General features: G+C 37.0%; 1 protein-coding gene across 4 annotated transcripts in view; it reads left to right on the top strand.

Moving 5' to 3' along the window:
- LOC132822260 (RNA-binding protein 5-like) overlaps nt 1-19,858 on the top strand; it is a 39,915-nt gene that overhangs the window by 12,721 nt on the left and 7,336 nt on the right. For 3 of the 4 annotated variants that reach the window (XM_060835399.1, XM_060835402.1, XM_060835400.1), the window contains exons 6-17: nt 469-542; nt 4,478-4,564; nt 5,051-5,111; nt 7,038-7,103; nt 9,736-9,896; nt 11,331-11,428; nt 12,293-12,380; nt 13,549-13,629; nt 16,526-16,616; nt 18,098-18,186; nt 18,943-19,021; nt 19,181-19,272. In XM_060835399.1, coding sequence (XP_060691382.1) covers nt 469-542; nt 4,478-4,564; nt 5,051-5,111; nt 7,038-7,103; nt 9,736-9,896; nt 11,331-11,428; nt 12,293-12,380; nt 13,549-13,629; nt 16,526-16,616; nt 18,098-18,186; nt 18,943-19,021; nt 19,181-19,272 — 1,067 coding nt within the window. The remainder of the gene's footprint in view (nt 1-468; nt 543-4,477; nt 4,565-5,050; nt 5,112-7,037; nt 7,104-9,735; nt 9,897-11,330; nt 11,429-12,292; nt 12,381-13,548; nt 13,630-16,525; nt 16,617-18,097; nt 18,187-18,942; nt 19,022-19,180; nt 19,273-19,858) is intronic. The other variant, XM_060835401.1, reaches the window with a different exon arrangement.

The raw sequence follows: 19,858 nt of genomic DNA on the forward strand, positions 1-19,858 counted from the left end.
TTTTTCTGCATTCCTTTACCCTTTTAATATTATACACTTGACTCCACTGCACTCCTTTTAATGCTATGCACAGGGGTGGTGATTGTGATGGTGGTAACAGCTGAAGTAACTCTCAAAAAATAAAATGCCAATGAATACTGAGTTGCAGGTGGGTACCACATTCAGAAGTTGTTGTTTTCTAGGGTTATTTGCACATGGTCCGCATGAAGGATGCTTTTTTCCCTTGCAACTTTTTTCATTCTTTTTGTAGAAGTATTGTCACTCCCAGGCTGTGAACTTTGCACTGTTCAATTCCTTGCCATGGCAAAGAAAAGGAAAAAAAATGAAATCACAGAATCACTGCTTCACAAAATTGTAAATGGAGACGCTTTTGAAGCAGGAAGGTGACTTGAGAGATTCATCTGAGAATGGCTGCTTTAAAACCCATTGACTAACACAATCCCGTCTATATCTGAATGCTGTCTCTAGGTCAAAGCCGTGGTTTCGCCTTCGTGGAGTTTAATCACTTGCAGGACGCAACAAGATGGATGGAAGCCAATCAGGTTGCTTCATCACAAGTCTAGATTTCTTGGAGACAAAAAATAAAAAGGATCAAATTGTCTGTATTGAAAACTGATGTAATGAGACACAGGGGCTTTTCTCCAAAACAAGAGAATTTGTTTTTCTGTATAAATTGCGAGCCCCTTAAGACTGATTGCAAGTACAGCCTTTTTATAAATGTGTTTTAGCTGTGCTTTCTATTCATATACAGGGCCGCAAAGTTAGTGCTGAACATAGGAGAATAGACTGTAAATTAAGTCTAAATTTATAGTTAGCTTTCTGTGGATACATACAAAGCTATGTTGTTCACATTGAAGAACTTGGTCATTTGGTTCAATGTGATCTTCATTTTGGAATGACACTAACGTAATGCCCAAAGTTGCATTTAGTTAGACTTTCATCAGCTGAGAAGAGGCCAGTTTTTCCACATGGTTAAAGTCAAAGCAAAAATGTCAGATGACAAAATGCGTAGGTGAATGAGTCAAATATGAAAAGGGTGGTGGGATATTTGTTGAGAGTAATAGAATCGTATCGTGTTTTTAGCTTTCCATGTTGTTTTCTGTTGAAGAGATCAGGAAGTCGAGTGAGTTGATTCTGGGCATTTCGTTCTCTGGACCCATTTGGTGAAAGGTTTGCTGCTACAGAACTGATTGATTCACCTTTCACCTTAGAGTTTGGATTTCCCTGGTTATAAGTTTGACTGATATAGGTACACTGAACAGTAAACACAAACTTCTATTCTTTATATGAGGTGTTAATACACCAATTGGCCACAATACCTCACTTAAGCAGTTCCTATCACCTTCCTGGTGAAGGATCAGTTGAATTAAAACAATTTTCTTTGAAAGCCACATGTGCTATTTTGAATTTGTTCGCTTCTAAATTACTTAGTGTGTTTTGTACTTTATACAGAACAATGACAGTATCAAAGGCATTTTTTATTAAAATACAAGTTAACTTTTATCACACACTCAAGGTCATGAGCAGCCTAAAAATATATAAATATGAAGCAAGTTACTGCTGAGCATCAGAAGATCAGGAACAAGCTTTAGTTGTAAGTGATGAAAAATCAGTTATTTCAGAGCCTACACCTATTTCTGTTCTGCTCAAAATGCCCATGGTAACACTGTGTTGGAGACAGCTGAGGGATCTGCTTCCAGGCCTCCCTCACCTGCTTTGGAATCTACTGTTGTGGTGTGCAGGAAATCAGTTTTTGAAGGACTTGAAAATTATTCAACTGCGATGAATATTATTTTAAGGAGTATCCTCATGAGACTGAGAACAAACACTGCTCTTTCTCATCTATGACTTGGTTTAAATCTGGCCGAGTATGTTTGAGTGAAAGACTTCTCCAGCACCTGTAAGAATCTTGATGTAAGTCTGATTCATGTTTTAAATAGGCATGAAATCACAAGCAAATTTTCATGATTTGGGAGTGGTTGTGGGGGTACTTTGATAGACATTTTAAAAAGCATTTTACAGTAGGAGGCATGGCATTGAGATTAAGACACAGTATGCAGATTATTTTTTTTTAAAAGATAATTAGCCAATATCTAACTGTTGTGATGGAGGGGAATGTTTAAAAAACACCGAGTAGCTAGGTTAGCACCATTTGCCATTGTTTAATATGTTGCATCATATTATGCAGTGTTCCAGGCAGAATATAAATTGTGCATGATAGAGCAGACTGGTTTATTGCTAATCTGAAATTGATTCTATAGGATGCCAAATGTGGTGATAACAGTGCTTTGCTTTCATTCTATCTTGCCTGTTGGTTTTCATCATGTTATCAGACTTTTGGCAGCTGCTGTGTTCATGTTGTGTGGTGTTGCTGAGGATCAATTTTCAAGTGGTTTTTCCTGCTTGAAGCACAAAGTACATATTGATTTGCATTTTTTTTGAGAATATTGTCTGGATTGTCACCAGAATGATAGAGGAAGGCATGGTGTTCAATAGGATGTAGCTATTTTAATGGTTGTGCAACATCTTTGCCAATTAGGTTGTGCATCTGTTATATGCGTGCACAACTTTTTCACACTTAATGAGATTAAACTATGATTCTTTCAAAGTTGAAATTGGTCGCTTACAATTCCATTCAAAGAATAGATGGGATGTGCAGAGAAGCACTAGCAGCAAGCTAACTTACTGCTCTTTGAGTTGGAGGTGAAGTAATCCACAACAGTGGAGGATCAACCATTGCCCAGACTTTGTGGCAAACATCCTAGAGAGAGTTTTATTTTGTCAAACCTATTGAGACAGCTTGCGTTTTTTCCTCAATGATTAAAGTCTACGGAAAGAGAATTGATCTGGGGTGAAAAGGTAGTATGTTCACAACTTCGCCTCAGTCTTTTTTATTGTCCTTATTAAAAGGAATAGAAATATTACACCAAAACTTGAATGAGGTATGGGGAAATAATATTAGGACCTCATCTAAAATTTAGGAGGCGGTGTAACTTTCCACACACTTTAATTTAAAATATGCTTTATTGTAAAAGCAGTTTTTCCTAAAAAACAAAATTCTTAGTGCAAATTGAGCCAGTGATTTCTTATGACTTTACAAAGTAAAATATTTATAAAATACTATAATCAGCATTCAGAGTATCCATAATCCAAACTGCTCTGATTATGTTATACAATTTATATTATGCCTGGAATATTGCGTAGCATACGTAAAATAATTGCATTTGTCTCCCAGAACCAAGTTTCTTGTGTTTAAAGGAACAAAATACTAAATTTATGAAACTACTGTTGACACTAATGACTTCAGAATTTACAATTTGATTTCATGTAGCTTTGTATTGTCAGGTCCCCTATTTGACCAACTGAAAATAGCAAACAGTTTTGAGAAAATCTAGGTGTCAAATTTGAATTGAGAATTGGAAAACACAGGATTTTTAAAAACACCAACAAATGCAGTTTTCACTTTGTTGCATTATCCTGGTTTATGGATAATATCTGTTAGGTTCTTGGATTACACTGGATTATCTGGTAGGACTAGCTCAGCAGTGGCTGCTGAAGAGTACTTGCTGTTCCTGACTTTGATTAAATGACTTGGACAGGTTCTGAGAATACATTATAAACTAAATCTGTTGATCACAACTTGTGTTTTAATGAAATTAGCAAAACCCTTTGGCGCATCTAATTTGAAATGATTCTGTGCTTGTGGTGTTCCTACCCAGTGACAATGGTTTTCAGTAGTAGCAACAAACTTTCACTAAATGAAGGGTGTGTTTTCCTTTGTCATACCACCAAAATCAAACATGCAAACCAAGCTTTTGTATTTCATACTGAATTTGTTAGCTTGAAAGTACTGCTGGCTTTCAAAAATAAGAAGGTGCCTGTTGAACCCTGAGAAGGTACAATAGGGATTGCTAGTAAATTAGGATTTAAGTATTTGGGTCAGATCAATATAGTAACGCATTTGTCACCAAAGACTTTGCAGCACCATCAAATGCTACTTAAAATTTGTTCAACTTAGACAAAGGGGTCAGAAAATCTCAATTAAGGATATTAGATAATGCAGCAGATTCTGCTACGGTTAGCACTCGATATGTTGTAAAAGGAAGAAAATAGCTTTTTATTTTGTTAAAGCAAAGCATGATTTAAAATAGTTTTCTTCATAACTTTAAAACATAAGGTTTTTTTCTGCAAGCATTAACACAATAGGTGTGTCTCACTCCAGATTGCTTATGGTAATGCTCTTCTTACTGGACCTTTTGTGACTTGGCCTGCTTCCATCTTTTTGAAGACTAATAAGGATGGGCTAAGTGTAGGTAACCTAGTCCCCTGAGCTCCCTTTCTTATATGAACATAAATGAACGTGTGCATTCATGCACTAATTTGGGAGGAATAACTCTCTTCCTACACGTGTGCACTGCCATGGGAATATTGATACTTTGTCTTGAAACAGTACTAAATGACTCTTTATTTTTTACAGAAACATCTGACCATACAAGGGAAGTATGTTACCATGCACTACAGCAATCCACGACCAAAGGCCTATGAGGATTGGCTTTGTGGCAAGGTACTTTGATTACACACAAGCAGAGTCTATGTAGGTTTAGTGTGCGAGCAGTTTATCTGAATTCTTTGAAATATTAATGGATTAGTGCATTCCATGGTATTTTGGAGGATGGGTGACTTATGTCTACAAGATTATTTTTTGAATATTTTTAAATTAAATAATAGCTTTTAGTGAATTATAGATCTGTGATATTGAATGCTGATTTTTTGCTACATTAGAGCCAATAATTGTTTCACTGTCTAATTTCAGTAAGTATTTGCAGTTATTTGTAAGTGAAAAATATGGAGAAGTTGTCAATTTGTGATGAAATGAAAATCACTTAAAGCTAATTTTTTTAATTAGCTAATTTTAATTAATTATTCATTGTATATTTTGTATATGGAGTGCAGTTTTAGGCTTATACACTTACTAGTTTGAAATTACTTTTGGATTTTGTGTATAAATCAATTTTTGATATTGATAAATTTTATGAACTTACAAATACAGTGCGGCATATATAACTTCAAGAGGAGAGAGAAGTGTTTCAAATGTGGGGCATCAAAATCTGGTAAGTATGAACTGATATCGGCTGCAGTGTTTATTCAGGAGATTTTTATTCAGCACTCCACCATTGTGCCATCTGCATAGTTCACTGCCAAATTTTGAGTTTTAATTCTATTTAAAGGAACTCAACAACTTAATTTTAGCTGTCTACAGTCACCTTTTTGATGTACAAACCTTTTTAAAATTATCACGTGTTCATTTACATGCCATTTAAACTTGAGAAAAAGCATATAACTAAGAAGCTGCAAACTAGTCAGCTACATATTAGTAGCTGGAAAAAAATAATAAAATTACAGAATTTTCTGCAACAGGTAAAGAAACCAAAAATAATACAATATCGATTTCAAAAATGTTGGTCTTGCTTGACTGACCTCATTGAATTCTTCGAAGAGGGTACACAAATGTTAGAAGTGGAAATGTAGTAGATCTAATACATTTTAGATTTCTAAAAGTAGTTGGATAAAGTATCACATGAATGAATGAGGCATGAGCTTGCAAATTCAGGGGACAAGTTGTAAAATAGCTGACTGAAAATTAGAAAGCAGGGCTGTAATAGGTAGGAAATGGTATTTTCCCCAAAGAGATTGATGGGACTACAATTGTTCACAATTTATATAAATGGTTTGCACTTTTAAATCAAAAATGTCTCTAAATTTGAATAACGCTAAATTGGGATGGATAATTGGATCCGAAGAGAATTGCAACAAGTTCCAAGAAGACATCAGAAAACTAATTGAATAGGCCTGTACTTGCCAAATGTATTTTCATGGGAGACAGTGAGGACTGCACATGCCTTAGATCAGAGTTGAGTGTGGTGTTGGAAAAGTGCAGCAGGTCAGGCAGCATCTAAGGAGTAGGAGAATTGACGTTTCGTCAGGAATGAGACTTAAAATCTGTCTTAATGCAGATATGTCTGAAGTCTGAGATTTTGAAAAGAAAAGTGAGTGTCTTTACCTGTTGCAGTCAATTCTGCAGTTTTATTATTTTTCCAACTACCTATGTGTAGCTGACTGGTCTGCAGCTTCTTGGTTATATGCTTTTTCTCAAATTTAAACCATAGAAAATTCAAAAGATATTGAGGCATCCAAGTATAAGAATGCACTGATCATTGAAAGTTGTGACAACAACTCAAAAAGGCTACAACTAAAACAAACCAAACGCTTGGGATTATTAATAGAGGAATGGAATCGGAAACCAAAAAAGATATACTTCATCTGGGTCAAATTTGGTAATGTACAATTGAAGTTGTTTTTGCTGTAATTCAGGCCATCCTATCAGAAATGTGATTTGGAAACACTGGAGAGGGTGCAAAAAAAATTTTTTTTGACTAAGTATATCAGATCCAGAAAAGATGAATGGGCTGCCTCTCAGAATGAAGGCTGAGGGGGTAAATTTAATGAGTTGTTTTAAACTTTTGAATAATTGTTTACTTATTGTATGGAGGTGGCCTGTTAGAGCTGATCAATTATATATTAATAGCCTACGTGGCAATTCTTTCATGTGCACAATTTCCACCCTTCATCTATGGTCAATAATGCTTCTTTCAGCTTCCGGGTTATTGAATGCTCGTATTGCACATCCTAGTGCTGAAATTCTATCAATGACTTCATTATGATAGTGATTTTAAGAAAACATCACCCAGGGTGTGGTGGTTATCTGAATTTGCTGTGGTGGAGGTATACACCCTGAAGACATTAAGTATTTAGATGAGGGGGTCAGTTGGAATAGTAGAGTTGAGGTTAAACATCACCTATGAGCAGGGACGTATGGTTTATTTCTAATTCCAATCGTCCAAGTCAACATGCAAAGAACAACAACAGTTTTGTTTCATAAAACACTATCTTTTTATTGGAATAGTTTCCAGTTACTGTTTTGAAGATCACTGATCTCATTTTATTATGAAACTTAGTACCTGTTTTTGTTTACTCAGAGTCTGAACAGGATCAGCACCCTGCATCAGTCGATGTTCAGCAGTCACTTGATTACTACAGTGACAGTAAGTTAAAATTATTTTCTAAGCATTTGCTGCTTGCTTCCTTATGTTTTATTCAAAGAAATTTGTTACACTGTATTTTGTAATGCCTTTTAGTTGCAGAATGTTTTGGCAGTCCATTTGAATTTAGTTTTTCAAACATCTAGCAGTAATGACTCAATTGGGTGGTCAATGAGAAGATCATAGTTTACATTTAAAGCCTTGGAATTATATTCCAAAGCTTTTAAATCTTAAATTTTAGTTTTTTCCTTCCCTTCCGTAATCCTAATCTTTATTGATGCCGATTTGTTTCTTATCCATCTTACAACACCTTTTTGTAGTGTTCCCAGTTAGTGACAAGCTATAATGGTGAGAAAATCAAAGCCACTGACTTAAACAGTGCCTTTTTTTATTTTTAAAGCTGTGCAAAGTGTCCAATATGACAGGTGGCCTGCTTAATGTGTAATAGAGAAAGGCTGCCAGGTCTCTTGGATATGCTTCATCTGCATTTAGAGCACAAGCATGGAAAGCAAACAAAAGTAACTTCTGGATATTTTTGTAATAATGCAACCGCTGCGAGTGTGGGAGTGACAGGTGGAGCTTTGACAGACTTCAGAATGTGTCTATACAAGTCTTTCTAATGGCATGCATTTTGTGTGCAGTGATGTCAATGCCAGTACATGTGCATACTGCCTTACCTTTATTTGAAATTCATTAGCTCTGCTGGCAGCTTGCCCCAGTTCAGTTGTGGGGCTTAACTCTCAAAGTACTCCAGTCAGAAAGAAGGACTCAGTCAGAAGGGTGAACTACCCATGGTTAACAAAGGCAGTCAGTGTACCTGAAAAAAAAAGGCAAATAAATGGCGAAAATTAGCTGTAATCCGGAGGATTGGCATATTTTTAAGATTCTGCTGCGATGGCTAAAAAGCTAATAAAAAGGAAGAAAATTGATACAGAAAGTAAATTGCCAAGAAATACATGAAACATCAAGAGCTTCTGTGGGTATATAAAAAGCAAGTAGCTAAAATCAACATGGGATCCTTGAAAGATGAATGTGGGAAATTGATAAAACAGGGAATTGGTAGATAATCCAAACTGATAATTTGCAGTGGTCTTCACAGTGGAGAAAATTACAAACCATCCCAAAACATAATTTGCATAATATTTGACAAATGGGACTGAAGGCACAAGTCTGTTGAACCAGTTGACCTACATTTAAGCAGTGGATGCAGAGATGGTAAAGGCATTAGTCAAAATATTCCTGAACACTCGGGAAACCACCACTATACCACCATTCAAGAAGGAAATGAGACAGAAAACAGGAATTATAAGTTAGCTATAGAATCATACAGCACAGAAACAGACCCTTTGGTCCAACTCACCCATGCCGACTAGGCTTCCTAAACTGAACTAGCCCCATTTGTTAACATGTGGACCATTTCTCTCTCATTTCCAGTAGGTATTTGGTAAGGTGCCACAAAAGTGCACAAATATTAGTACCGTGCAATGCATTAGAATGAGTTGAGTATTGGTTAATAAAGAAAATGGCTGGTCATGATTAATGGGTATTTTCAGTTGGGAAAATGTAACTGAGAGCCTCAATCCTTGGTCCTCTATTATTTACTATCTATTGTACATTCATGACTTAGCAGAGTGTAATGTGTCCATATTTGCTGATAATGCCAAAATAGTTGGGACATGTTGTATTAAGAACATAGAGTCTCTAAAGGGCTGTCGATGGATTGTGTGTGTGAGCAATAACGAAAGATGGGATTTAATGTGTGGCAATGTGAAGTCATCAACTTTGTAATAAGAATCAAGGGCAGACTATACTTTGAATGGAAAGTAACTGCAAGATAGTGCAGCTTAAAGGTCTGTATTTGTTCTTGTCCTTGAAACTCAGTGTTAGCATAAAAGTGTAACAAATAATTAAGGAGGCAAATGAAATTTTAGTTTTATTGCTCAGGAGTTGGAATTTAAAGCCTTGTCACAATAATTAGTTATGAGGCTGTACCTAGAGTACTATAATGCAGTTTTAATCCCCATAATTGGTGGTGAGCTGCTCCCTTGAACTGCTGCAGTCCTTGGGTGTAGGAACACCTACAGATACTGTTGGGAAGATCAAGTGAACTCTTTTAACTTTACTTCTGCCCAACCTAAGAGACTAGAGAGAATTCATTTTTATTTTTACTTGTTTAATACTCCATATTTACCTATGTTTTATTCTTTGCTTCTCTATTTGTCAGGTAGATAGTCTCATGTGGCAGTTGATGTGATGAATCTTCCCAGGTTGTTTTTGTTTTTTTGGGTGCACTGTCTATACCTAATACATGCAAGTGTTTCCTGAGTAGTGTTATGGGATACAAAAAGACACACTACTCTTTCCTTGCATTCTCCATCTCTTTCCTCCTCTCCCTTCCTTTCTTTCTTTCTCTCTCTCTCTCCCCCCACCCACCCACCCATTTTCTTGCTTGCTCTCTTTACCCCATGCTACCATCTGTTGTGATTCATTCACCTATTCATTGATCAATTGGGTTTATTAGGAAGCAGTGAAATATAGATGTTGACAAGCAGACCTATGGTTCAATTAATCTCAAGTAACTGTAAACATGCTGAGATGGATGTAATTTACATGTATCTTTATTTCCCTTAAACAGCTGTCATTTTGAGAAACATTAGTTCCCACACATCGGTTGAGTCCATCTTAAGTGCCCTTTCGCCATATGCTGCATTATCTCTCTCTAACATTCGGTTGATTAAGGACAAACAAACACAACTGAACAGGGGGTTTGCTTTTGTACAACTTGCTTCTATTGTGGTGAGTTTTATTGTTAAACATTTAAATTGATCTTTTAATGATAAAGCATATGGTTTTGTGTTATCTAATATTATCATCTCCTGAAATTACTCATTGTACAGTTCCTTAAGCTGAGCAGGTGGTAGGCATTTGCTCTGAAACCTACAAATGTTGATCTGTAGTGAATTATATTTGAGACAAAATACCCCAGTGATCTATCTATAGGGAAAGTTGACTTCCATTAGCTGTATTTTGATTGTCTATACTGAATTTTCTGTTACTTATTTGAAGGAAGGCTCAAGTGAAGAATAGTATGCTCCCAGATTGGCCTAAAATGTGATATTATTAGATACCAAGAGCACTGACTACATATGACCATTTTCCACCTCCCATATCAACAGTCCCATGGCCTTGCTGAATAAAACTGCCTGCAACTTGATACCAGTTGACAGATCTATACTTCAGGCCTGTCCGCACTCTAGGAGCTGAGTATAATTGATTAACTGAGCATGGACTTTTCCCATTACTCTTTTAAAAACAATACAACCTATGGTTCTTGAAGGTGAAAATCAACGTACTACACTGTTTGAATAGAAGTTTTATTGCGTCACCAGTGCTGCTAGTACTTGGAAAGAAACCATGCTGTCTGCATATTTTGTATACTACTTAATTTTTAAAAAAAGTTGTTTTTTAAAAGAAAAACTTAAACTTAAATGGGCAACAAAAGGGAATAATTCAAAGTTTTTTTTGTTCAGGCTAGCAAATGTCTGGTCACTAACAAATCATTACAGTGTTTTGTGCTGAGTTGGAAAGACCTCTAAATTTAAAATGCTACTAATGTTTTCTAGAGTACTGTGGCAGCGTCTGGTACTCGCTTTTCATATTAATCTATTTTGCTCAGTCTCATTTTCTTATTTCATATTGCTGTGTGGTGTTCTGAATTTGATCTGTTTTGAGATGCATTAAATAATTACATGTCTGATTAATGATTACGGTATTTGATTTATGTGAAGTGTTTTGAGCTGTTGATTGAACCAAGTGCACACCTTCCTTCTGTGCAGAGGAATAGAAATTTTCACTGGATGTATCTGTTTGGTGAATGACTTAGTATGACTTAGAATTAGCCAAATATTTTTTGGAGCAACTGGAGGAATCATAAATTATTTTAATTGAAGCACCATTATGAACATTGCTGCACATTAAAACCTGGTATGCATTTATGGCTATCAAGTGCTGTAACGAAGCCTGAAGTAGGAGTGCACAACTTCAAAATCATAATATCAAGATCTAAACCAGTAAGTCCACTAAAAGAAACTATGGATGAACTGGAATCTTGCCCATCAAACCACATCTCCGCAAACCATGGATATTGCATCTGATGACCCTCAAACAAAAGCATCTTTAGTGCAATTAAATTGACCACTCGCTGTCTTCCTCCCCTTCTGCAATTTACAGGAGGCGTCTCAGCTGCTTCAGATACTGCAGTCCTTGCAGCCACCTCTGAGCATTGATGGCAAAACTATTGGTGTTGATTTTGCAAAGAGTGCAAGGAAGTAAGTAACTGACCACTAAAGCTAAATTGATCTTAGTTTTAAGGTTGGATCCAATACCACAACATCCCAATTTATAAAAATTTCCGCTAAATGTAAATTTTGTGCGACAACGTATCTGCAAACTGTGTTCTGGACTAAGCTATCAGGTTGAGAATACAGAGACTGACTAAGAAAAGGTGCGTGAAACCAAACTTGCAGATCATCTCAACCTTGTGCCACATACTGGAATCAGATTCTGCATTTCAGCTGCAGGTCCGAGTGCTGGAACTGTCCAAGAGTAATAATTAGATGAATGAAAGATTCTCCATTCTCTCCTCTTTTCCCCTTCCCCTCCCCCTCCACACCCCAAAAAGATTCCTGCCTCCTTTTGATCATTGTTTTGTGCTTTCCATTGACTTGTCTTTTCAAATTTCACTAGAAAATGCTGCACACGGTCTTTTGTCCTGCCATTTCATGTACATCATATTGGACACATACATTGTGCTTGCTTTAATAAAGAAAAATCTTCAGATAAAATGTACATTAGATAAGCACACAAGTTAAGTTTGTTCAGTTCTTGTTGCTGTCGTTCAGCAATGCAGATGAGTCACTGATATATGCTAAAATTAAGTTCTGGCAATTTTACTGTGTTAAACACATCTTTGCCATTCAGAAGCAGCATTATGTTTCAGCTGCATAGTTACTTAGTCGTACAGTCAGAATTAGCACAATTTGATAAATGTCAACACTTCATACAGTTTTCAAATAGCAGCCTGGATTGTCCACTTTGAATCTGTTATGGGACCTGGCCTTGTTCAATACAGATTTTGGTCAAAATTAAACATGACAATGCAGTTTTAATGTTCACCTTTCATTGTTGTTCAGGGATCTCTTCCTTGGCGATGGAAATCGGGTCAATGCCATGACTGTTGCAAGTACCGCCATTGCTGCAGCTCAGTGGTCATCGAGCCAGGTAAAACCTTAAATCTAAAAGAATACAGTTTGAACACAGTGATTCTTATAATATTGTCCTCCATTCAATTGCTAAGAGCTGATGTTAGAATTCATTAATATCTGGTGAATTGGGAGTGTTATATTCTCACTATTGGCAATCATACCTTTTAATAAAGAAAAATCTTCAGATAAAATGTACATTAGATAAGCACACACGTTAAGTTTGTTCTTTCTCCCATCTTTTGTCTACCTTGGAAATTCCATGTCACTGGTAAAGTGTTCTTGGTTCCTTGTCTGGCTGATCAGCTTGATCCTGGAGTCCCAATTCCAACCACACATTTGGCAGATGTTTCTGGAAGGTGGAATTGCCTTTGTAATCGTTACCATACTTTTCTCTGATTCATTTTCCTACTTGCTACTAGGAGTTCTCAAAGAATTGTCCCTTCATATAGGAATTTCCTCCAAGTCGCAAGGATCTCCCATGCAGTGACATATTCTATTTTGTTGGTTAAGTACCAGGTAGATATCTGCAGGGTTATATAGGCTTTCCTGAAGGTTGTATCACAACAATTGTCTACCTAGAATCAAGTTCCTGCAAATGGAATGTCTTATTGCTTTTAGATTCACATACTCCAGATACCTACTTAATGAAGTTCAGTCTCTGTTGTACAAAATGTGAAATGGTGCTGTAAACCAGAGGGTCTCTTGCATACTGATAGTAATCTAGTGCTCCATTGTTTCATGGAAAAGCACAGCAGGTCAGGCAGCATCCAAGGAGCAGGAGAATCGACGTTTCGGGCATGAGCCCTTCTTCAGGAATTTTCAGCTCTGATCTCCAGCATCTGCAGTCCTTACTTTCTCCATTGTTTCATGGCTTACATTAAAACAACCTCAAGTTAGCTGTCTTGGAGTATTGCTGGATATGTAAACTCTGTACTTCACTCTGGAGACAACATAGCTCACTAAGCAAACGAACATGCTTTACAAAATATTTGCCTCTAGGTTATTTGCAACACAGCTTCAGTTGGAGAAATGATCAGTATTGTTCTCTGATGTGCAGAGTTGAGGAAATGCACACACAATTGTATAGTATACCTGATGTTAATTTGTAATTTTAAGCTTTTTAGAAACTCATTCTTTGAAGATATTCTCTATTTTTGACTTGTTCTTTCTGACATTTCTTTAAGGCTCAACAGGGTTCAGATCCAATGGACTACAATTATCCCCCACCATCTGGAGTGGATAGCTATGGCCAGCCCTATGCACAGGTTGGTGATATATTCAGGAGCAATAAAGAGCTTAAAATAAACTGAACCATGGATGTTAAGGAGAGGCATCAGTCACCCAGGACAGTGGAAGGCACTAAACTCACTATCTTCAAAGACTCAGATAATAGGGGACTGTCAAACATAGCGAGTGATGTATAAGTGTCACTACTTAAAATTGTCATGATATGCACATGTTCAGGAACAGAGATATCCATTTACCACTAACAGATTAACAACTAAAATCAAAACCCTGGTTATTTGCAGTTTGCTAATTGGCTCACCTCTGTTAAGATGCCTACAGAATCAAAGCATGTCTTTAAAAGCTATGACTGTAAATGGATGACAGTCCATTTATGCCTGCTAAGTCTTTCTGGGCCTTGTTAACGTCCAGATTTTAATGGTTACTTATGATGAATTTGTAAGGTTCTAAGTTTTAAAGTCAGGGCCTGAAAAGAACGCAGTATTTCTGACCACCAAAAAAAATTCTTTGTCATTTCAAAATTAAGGATAATAGACTTTTTAACTGAAGAGCTGTAAATGTCAGGGTATTTGCTTCCAGTTGTTTGTGTCCCTATTTTTTAATTTAATCTTTTGAAGCTGTGGAGGGAGGGATTAAATGGAAAAATTACTCACCACAAGATGACTGGTAAATTATCTTCAAAGCTCGCTCAGGTGGTTAGTTACACAGGGCATTCGTAGAATTGGGAATAGGTTGTTCACACGTTCACAGCAATGTTGTATCTGAAACCTGTAAGATGGAGAAAGCTAACTGAATATTCCATCAGCAATTCTTAATAGAATTGTTAACTACTTGGTAGTAACATTGTGGTGAACAATTTTGACCTTTTTAAGCTTATCTGAACGTTATCTTTTTGAAGTCAGTTGACTCTGTGTACTCAGGTGCTGAAGGATTCTTATCATTATCAAAGCTTTCCTAAATCTGATGCAGAGTTAAGAGTCTACGGAACTTTAATGTTTCCTGTGTCACCAACTCTGCTTGCAGCCAGCTAGTTGTAATTGGCTTCTAGGACTTGTTTGTCCTGGTGATACTCTTTTCCTTCCTATCACGTAGCAAAATGTGGACTGATCTTTTTTTCCATGATGTGGCTATGCTAAAAATTCCTTTGCCACAGTGGGTGAGTTGTTGGTGTAGTGGTAATGTCACTGGACTAGTAATCCAGAGGCCCAGATTAACACTTCAGGCAAACTGGTTCAAATCCAACCCACAGCATCTGGTGGAATTTAAATTCCATTAACATTTCTGGAATTAATCTCTGCAGTCAAATTTATGAATATATTAGTAAATTGTTGTAAAAATGCATCTGGTTCACTATGTTGTCCTTCAGAAGGAAATCTACCATCCTTTCATGGTTTTCTTGCATGTCACTCCAGACCCACACCAATATGACTGTTAACGGCTCTCTGAAATAGCCTAGCAAAGCCACTCTGTTCAGGATCAACCTTGGATGGATGTCAAATGCTGGCCTTGCCAGGGACAACTGCATCCTGTGAAAAGATAAAGAAAAATATGTTTGGGGGAGGTGCTTGATGCACCGCCCTACCATTCCATAGAAAATTAAATGAGAAAGCAGAATGATGTGATTAATTATCCAATAATCTATTTCTATGCACACATTAAAAAATTAGCAGGATTTAGTTTGATTCCTGCTTAAAAAATGAACTTTAATTGTAAGATTTCATATTGTTCTACAGTATTTATGTTCACGTCTGCTAATTTGTAGCCCCACTGTGCTATCTCCTTTTCAGTGTTCATGCTTTCAGTATAGTATCAAAAGTGCACACCATGCCGACTCTATCATAGGTGCTGTTGAGCTGTGTGCAGCAGATAATATGCTATCCCTGACATGAGAATTTCTGTTCCAGAATTTTCTTTCTCCAGTATCAAAGGCATATTTGTGTTGAGGACTTAATAAACTCCCTTGACAAATCGTGTTTAGTTGCTGCATTAAGTCTGATTTCTAATTTGCTGCCAGTTTCTTATTGTTTTGTTCTTGAGACGTGTACTTATTGACAAAGGAATGATACTACCCAAATTCTTTAAACTACCAGAGGATGTTTTCCAATCCCCCTGGGATACAGTGAACTTTGATTTTAATATTAAAGTGTGCCTCCTTAGTACAGAATTCAATGCACTCAACTTAAAAGTGCATAATATGCAAAGAGCTCCAGATGTCATCTTGTCATAGTTTGCCTCCCTGTGAGAGGATAAGCTTAAAAAAGCTGATTTTTGCTACTGAAATGGGTGGATGCTCCACTGGGTGTAATCACTATTGCCCTTTCCTGAATATTGGCCTGATGATCTTCAAATTTGATTAATGTGACAAATTGACTTATCCAGGGGCATCATGATATGTACTGCAAAGCCAAAGCTTGCATCAGTTATGATGGTCCTCAGCTCTGGGCTGTGCTAGTATCTTTATTTATGATACACATGGTATATTACTGTGCTTGATATTTCATGCAGTCTTGACAGCTAATAGCAAAATCAATTCTGAATTTCCTGCAGTGGATGTGGGTGATGGAGCAGTTATTAGGAGAAACCAGACATTCTTTTTTGCCAAAAATAAAATGCAATTGCAGTCACATTAGGGCCTTTTTTATGGACTTGTTGCCAGTTACAGAGCAATGCTGGCGAAAACCTGGGAATGGGATGTTGTCCTAACTTCTCCAAGCAATGTTGCTGGCAAAGATATCCCTGCAAAGGAAGGAGTAAACCTGTAACTTCCATTTGTACCACAATAGTTTTTGTTTTTTGTTGAGAATCACAGGACAGTGCCTTGTATGTATTTTATATACGGATATTCTAAAGTGCAGTCTTAATTAGAGTTCTTCTATGTGCGCCACACTAACTATGAAATGTGTGCAATCGGCACAGTACTCGCAGGAATACCAGTACTTTCAACAAGACTCTGTGGACCCCAGTCAACCACCACCTGTCACATACCAGGCAGCAGCTACTCTCACAGGTAGGGTGTCAGCGTTCTCTTTCAGAATGAAAGACTGAATTGAGAGGTTGGTGCAATGTTATTCCTTTACTAAACCGCTAAATCAGGTTTAGCCAAAGAAGTAGTAACACAAGTGTTGGTAATTTTGCTTCTTGAGAAATGCATAATAAATTCAGGTTTTTGTGAACTGCAAGTGAAAAAAAGTCAACATGACTGTCTCTGTTCATTACACCCATTGAAACTTATCTCGATATTAGCACAAGCCTATTTATGACATTTACTTCATGTTACTGCATTAGCATAAGTAAAAAATGCAACATTGAATGCATTCTAATACCATGAAGTTCTTAAACAATCGGGTTTGTGCTTACATGGTTTATAGCAAACTTGCACATGTCTAATTTTTTCATTGCGTTGCATTGTTGCTGATTGCAGCAATATTGCTCGGATTTCAGGAAGCATACTAGCCGTTGTATGTGATTGTCCTGTCTACTTGTATTTTAGAAAAACATGCCAGGAGAACAATTAGGGAATTATGTCCTTGCAGTGTGCTCTGCGAGATGCGCTGTCTGTAGCGAGCTCTTAGATAAATGTAACACCAGTTGAGGAACACAGCATTTCTGATTTAAAAAGTACATTAATGTAACAACATTAAAATATGGTAGCTCAAGTGTGCCATATGATAGGTCACTATAATACTCTGCATGAGTATCTTTGGTTCTGATGCACACATTTATAGTAATTCTGCTTCTGAATCAAGTTTTTAGGATTGCGTTAATTGGATTGGAAAGTTGCATACAATGAACAGTGGTTGAGTCCATGTACTCAACATCTCAAAACACATTGTAGTGCAGTATATTGTGAAGCTGAGCCATTGGAATACTATATAGTTGAAAAATGGTTAACCAGTTAAGTGTTGCACAGTTTGTTATCCAAGCCGACAGGCAAAGACTTTCACTCTTGGTTCTATGCTTAGTTTGTGTAGTTGCCTGCAGTTTAGTTACATTCAATATTGTGATTGATTCCCCAAAGTGTTGTTTTTCCAAACATTCGAAAAACAAAACTCTTTAATGACAATAACTTCAGCTAGAGCTCTGTAAAATATTGAAAAAGATCAAATGCTTCTGTATTCTGTTGCTGAATGTTAATTCAGAGTTCCAGGATGTTTAGTAAAATGGTTTAGTTAATTTTAGGAACAAGTCTTCTCATACCCACATTTGTTTTTTGCTGCACAACTTCTGAACGACTGTTTCTCGCATAATGTTCAGCAATAGTCTTCATTTGTCTGGCCTTCCATGAATTGGAGTAAGCCAGTGAAATATTGGATTGGATATGCAATAAAATTGGTTATCTGCAAATTGATTTTTTTTAATTTAAATGTTGCTTTGAATTCAGCAAGCTCAATTATTTTATGTAGAGCTGATCTTTTTATCTACTCTAAGCTGTATATTGCACAAAATAATAAGTGAGCTCATTAATGAAAAATAACTCTTTTTGTGCAGGTCCTGCTGCGAGTACTTCTGCCAGCACTCCTGTTTCACAGGTTCAGGTATATTCTAGAGGTGCACAAAGCTATCAGCAGAGTGCTCAGGTAAGGTTATTTTGAAGTTTGTTTTTCAAAGGCTGTCTTACTGTGCCTCTACTGTTCAGTCTCGGTAGATAAAGGTAGCTTTTGGTGTTAAGAACCTCCAAAGGACTTTTCATAAGCTATGACAGCAAAGGTTTCTAGTATTTCTCTAGCTTGGTAAATCTGCCGCATTCATGCATTGCCTGTTTGTTTACAACTATTTTGTCTCCTGAGACTTCAGTTTGCTGTTTCTGTTGTTATGATATAGGAATGGAGTGGAGGCATTGCTATCACTGCGTCCATGATTCTCAACTGAACACACATTTGATATAAACATTCCTTAAAATGTTGTTCTTTCTCTGCTTTTTTTCCACACATCATATTTCAAAAAATAAAGATTTTGAAGTGGAAGAAAAGATGTTTTTCAAATCACAGTTTGATCAGAATCTAATTCCAACATCTGTTTTGTACATTGAATCAATGATCCTTCAGTCATTGCAGAGATCCCGTAAGAAGTAATAATTATTGTTTGTGTTAAGGAATTTTAATTTCTTTCCTAAAGCGGGGGAAGAGTCATACGTAAAATTGAAGTGGATTTAATCTCGGGTGCCTCCACATGTTTTCTGATTCCTAATGCTTTGCAGACAGTACCTCTGATCTACTGTCATGTTTTGTTGTTATACTTCATTGTTTTATACTTTAATAGGATGTCTATTAAACGTTGAAGTGTTTGAAATGTGATTTTAATGTGTAGTTGAAAAAGGCTTGTTTTGTACTCAGCAGGTAGATGATGGGCAGCCATCAACATCTGGTCAACAGGCTACAGATTCAAGTGCTGCTTCTTCAGACTCTAAATTGTGTAAGTAAACAACCTAAAGTATTTTAATAAAATGCGCTTCTGGTTTCCAATTCCTCATATGCTAACTGTCAGTTAATGCTTTGTCCAGTGAGCTCAGTTCCTTTCTCTTCATGTGCTATGAATTCCTAAGCATAAATTTTACTTTTTTACACGTTACAGCTGCACCTGATGTTTCTAATTACCAGTACGATGATGCATCTGGATTTTATTATGATCAGCAGACTGGGCTTTACTATGATCCTGCCTCCCAGGTAAGAGCCGAAACACTGTTTCTGCTATACAAAATAGGATCATTTGATTAGATTAGATTACTTAGTGTGGAAACAGGCCCTTTGGCCCAACAAGTCCACACTGACCCGCCGAAGTGCAACCCACCCATACCCCTACATTTACCCCCTACCCAACACTACGGGCAATTTAGCATGGCCAATTCACCTGACCCGCATATCTTTGGACTGTGGGAGGAAACCGGAGCACCTGAAGGAAACCCACGCAGACACGGGGCGCACGTGCAAACTCCACACAATCAATCGCCTGAGTCGGGAATTGAACACCGGGTCTCAGGCGCTGTGAGGCAGCAGTGCTAACCACTCGGCCACCGTGAAAAGACACTGTCTCAAAGCACTATTTTTCAAATGTAGTTACCATAATAATTATGAACAAATCAATCAATTTTCACACAGCAAGTCTCTGAAACATCAGATGAGTAAACAAATAATCCTCCTATCTCAGATTATTTGTGAACCCATGAGTGTCATGTTTCAGTTCGTTGATTCTAAATGCCAGGCTTCTGCCACTCGTGCTTCAGAAGCAATCACTGCATAGTTGAGGTCCAAA

The sequence above is a fragment of the Hemiscyllium ocellatum genome, chromosome 14 (genome assembly GCF_020745735.1).
Source record: "Hemiscyllium ocellatum isolate sHemOce1 chromosome 14, sHemOce1.pat.X.cur, whole genome shotgun sequence".
In the NCBI taxonomy this organism is placed as follows: domain Eukaryota; kingdom Metazoa; phylum Chordata; class Chondrichthyes; order Orectolobiformes; family Hemiscylliidae; genus Hemiscyllium; species Hemiscyllium ocellatum.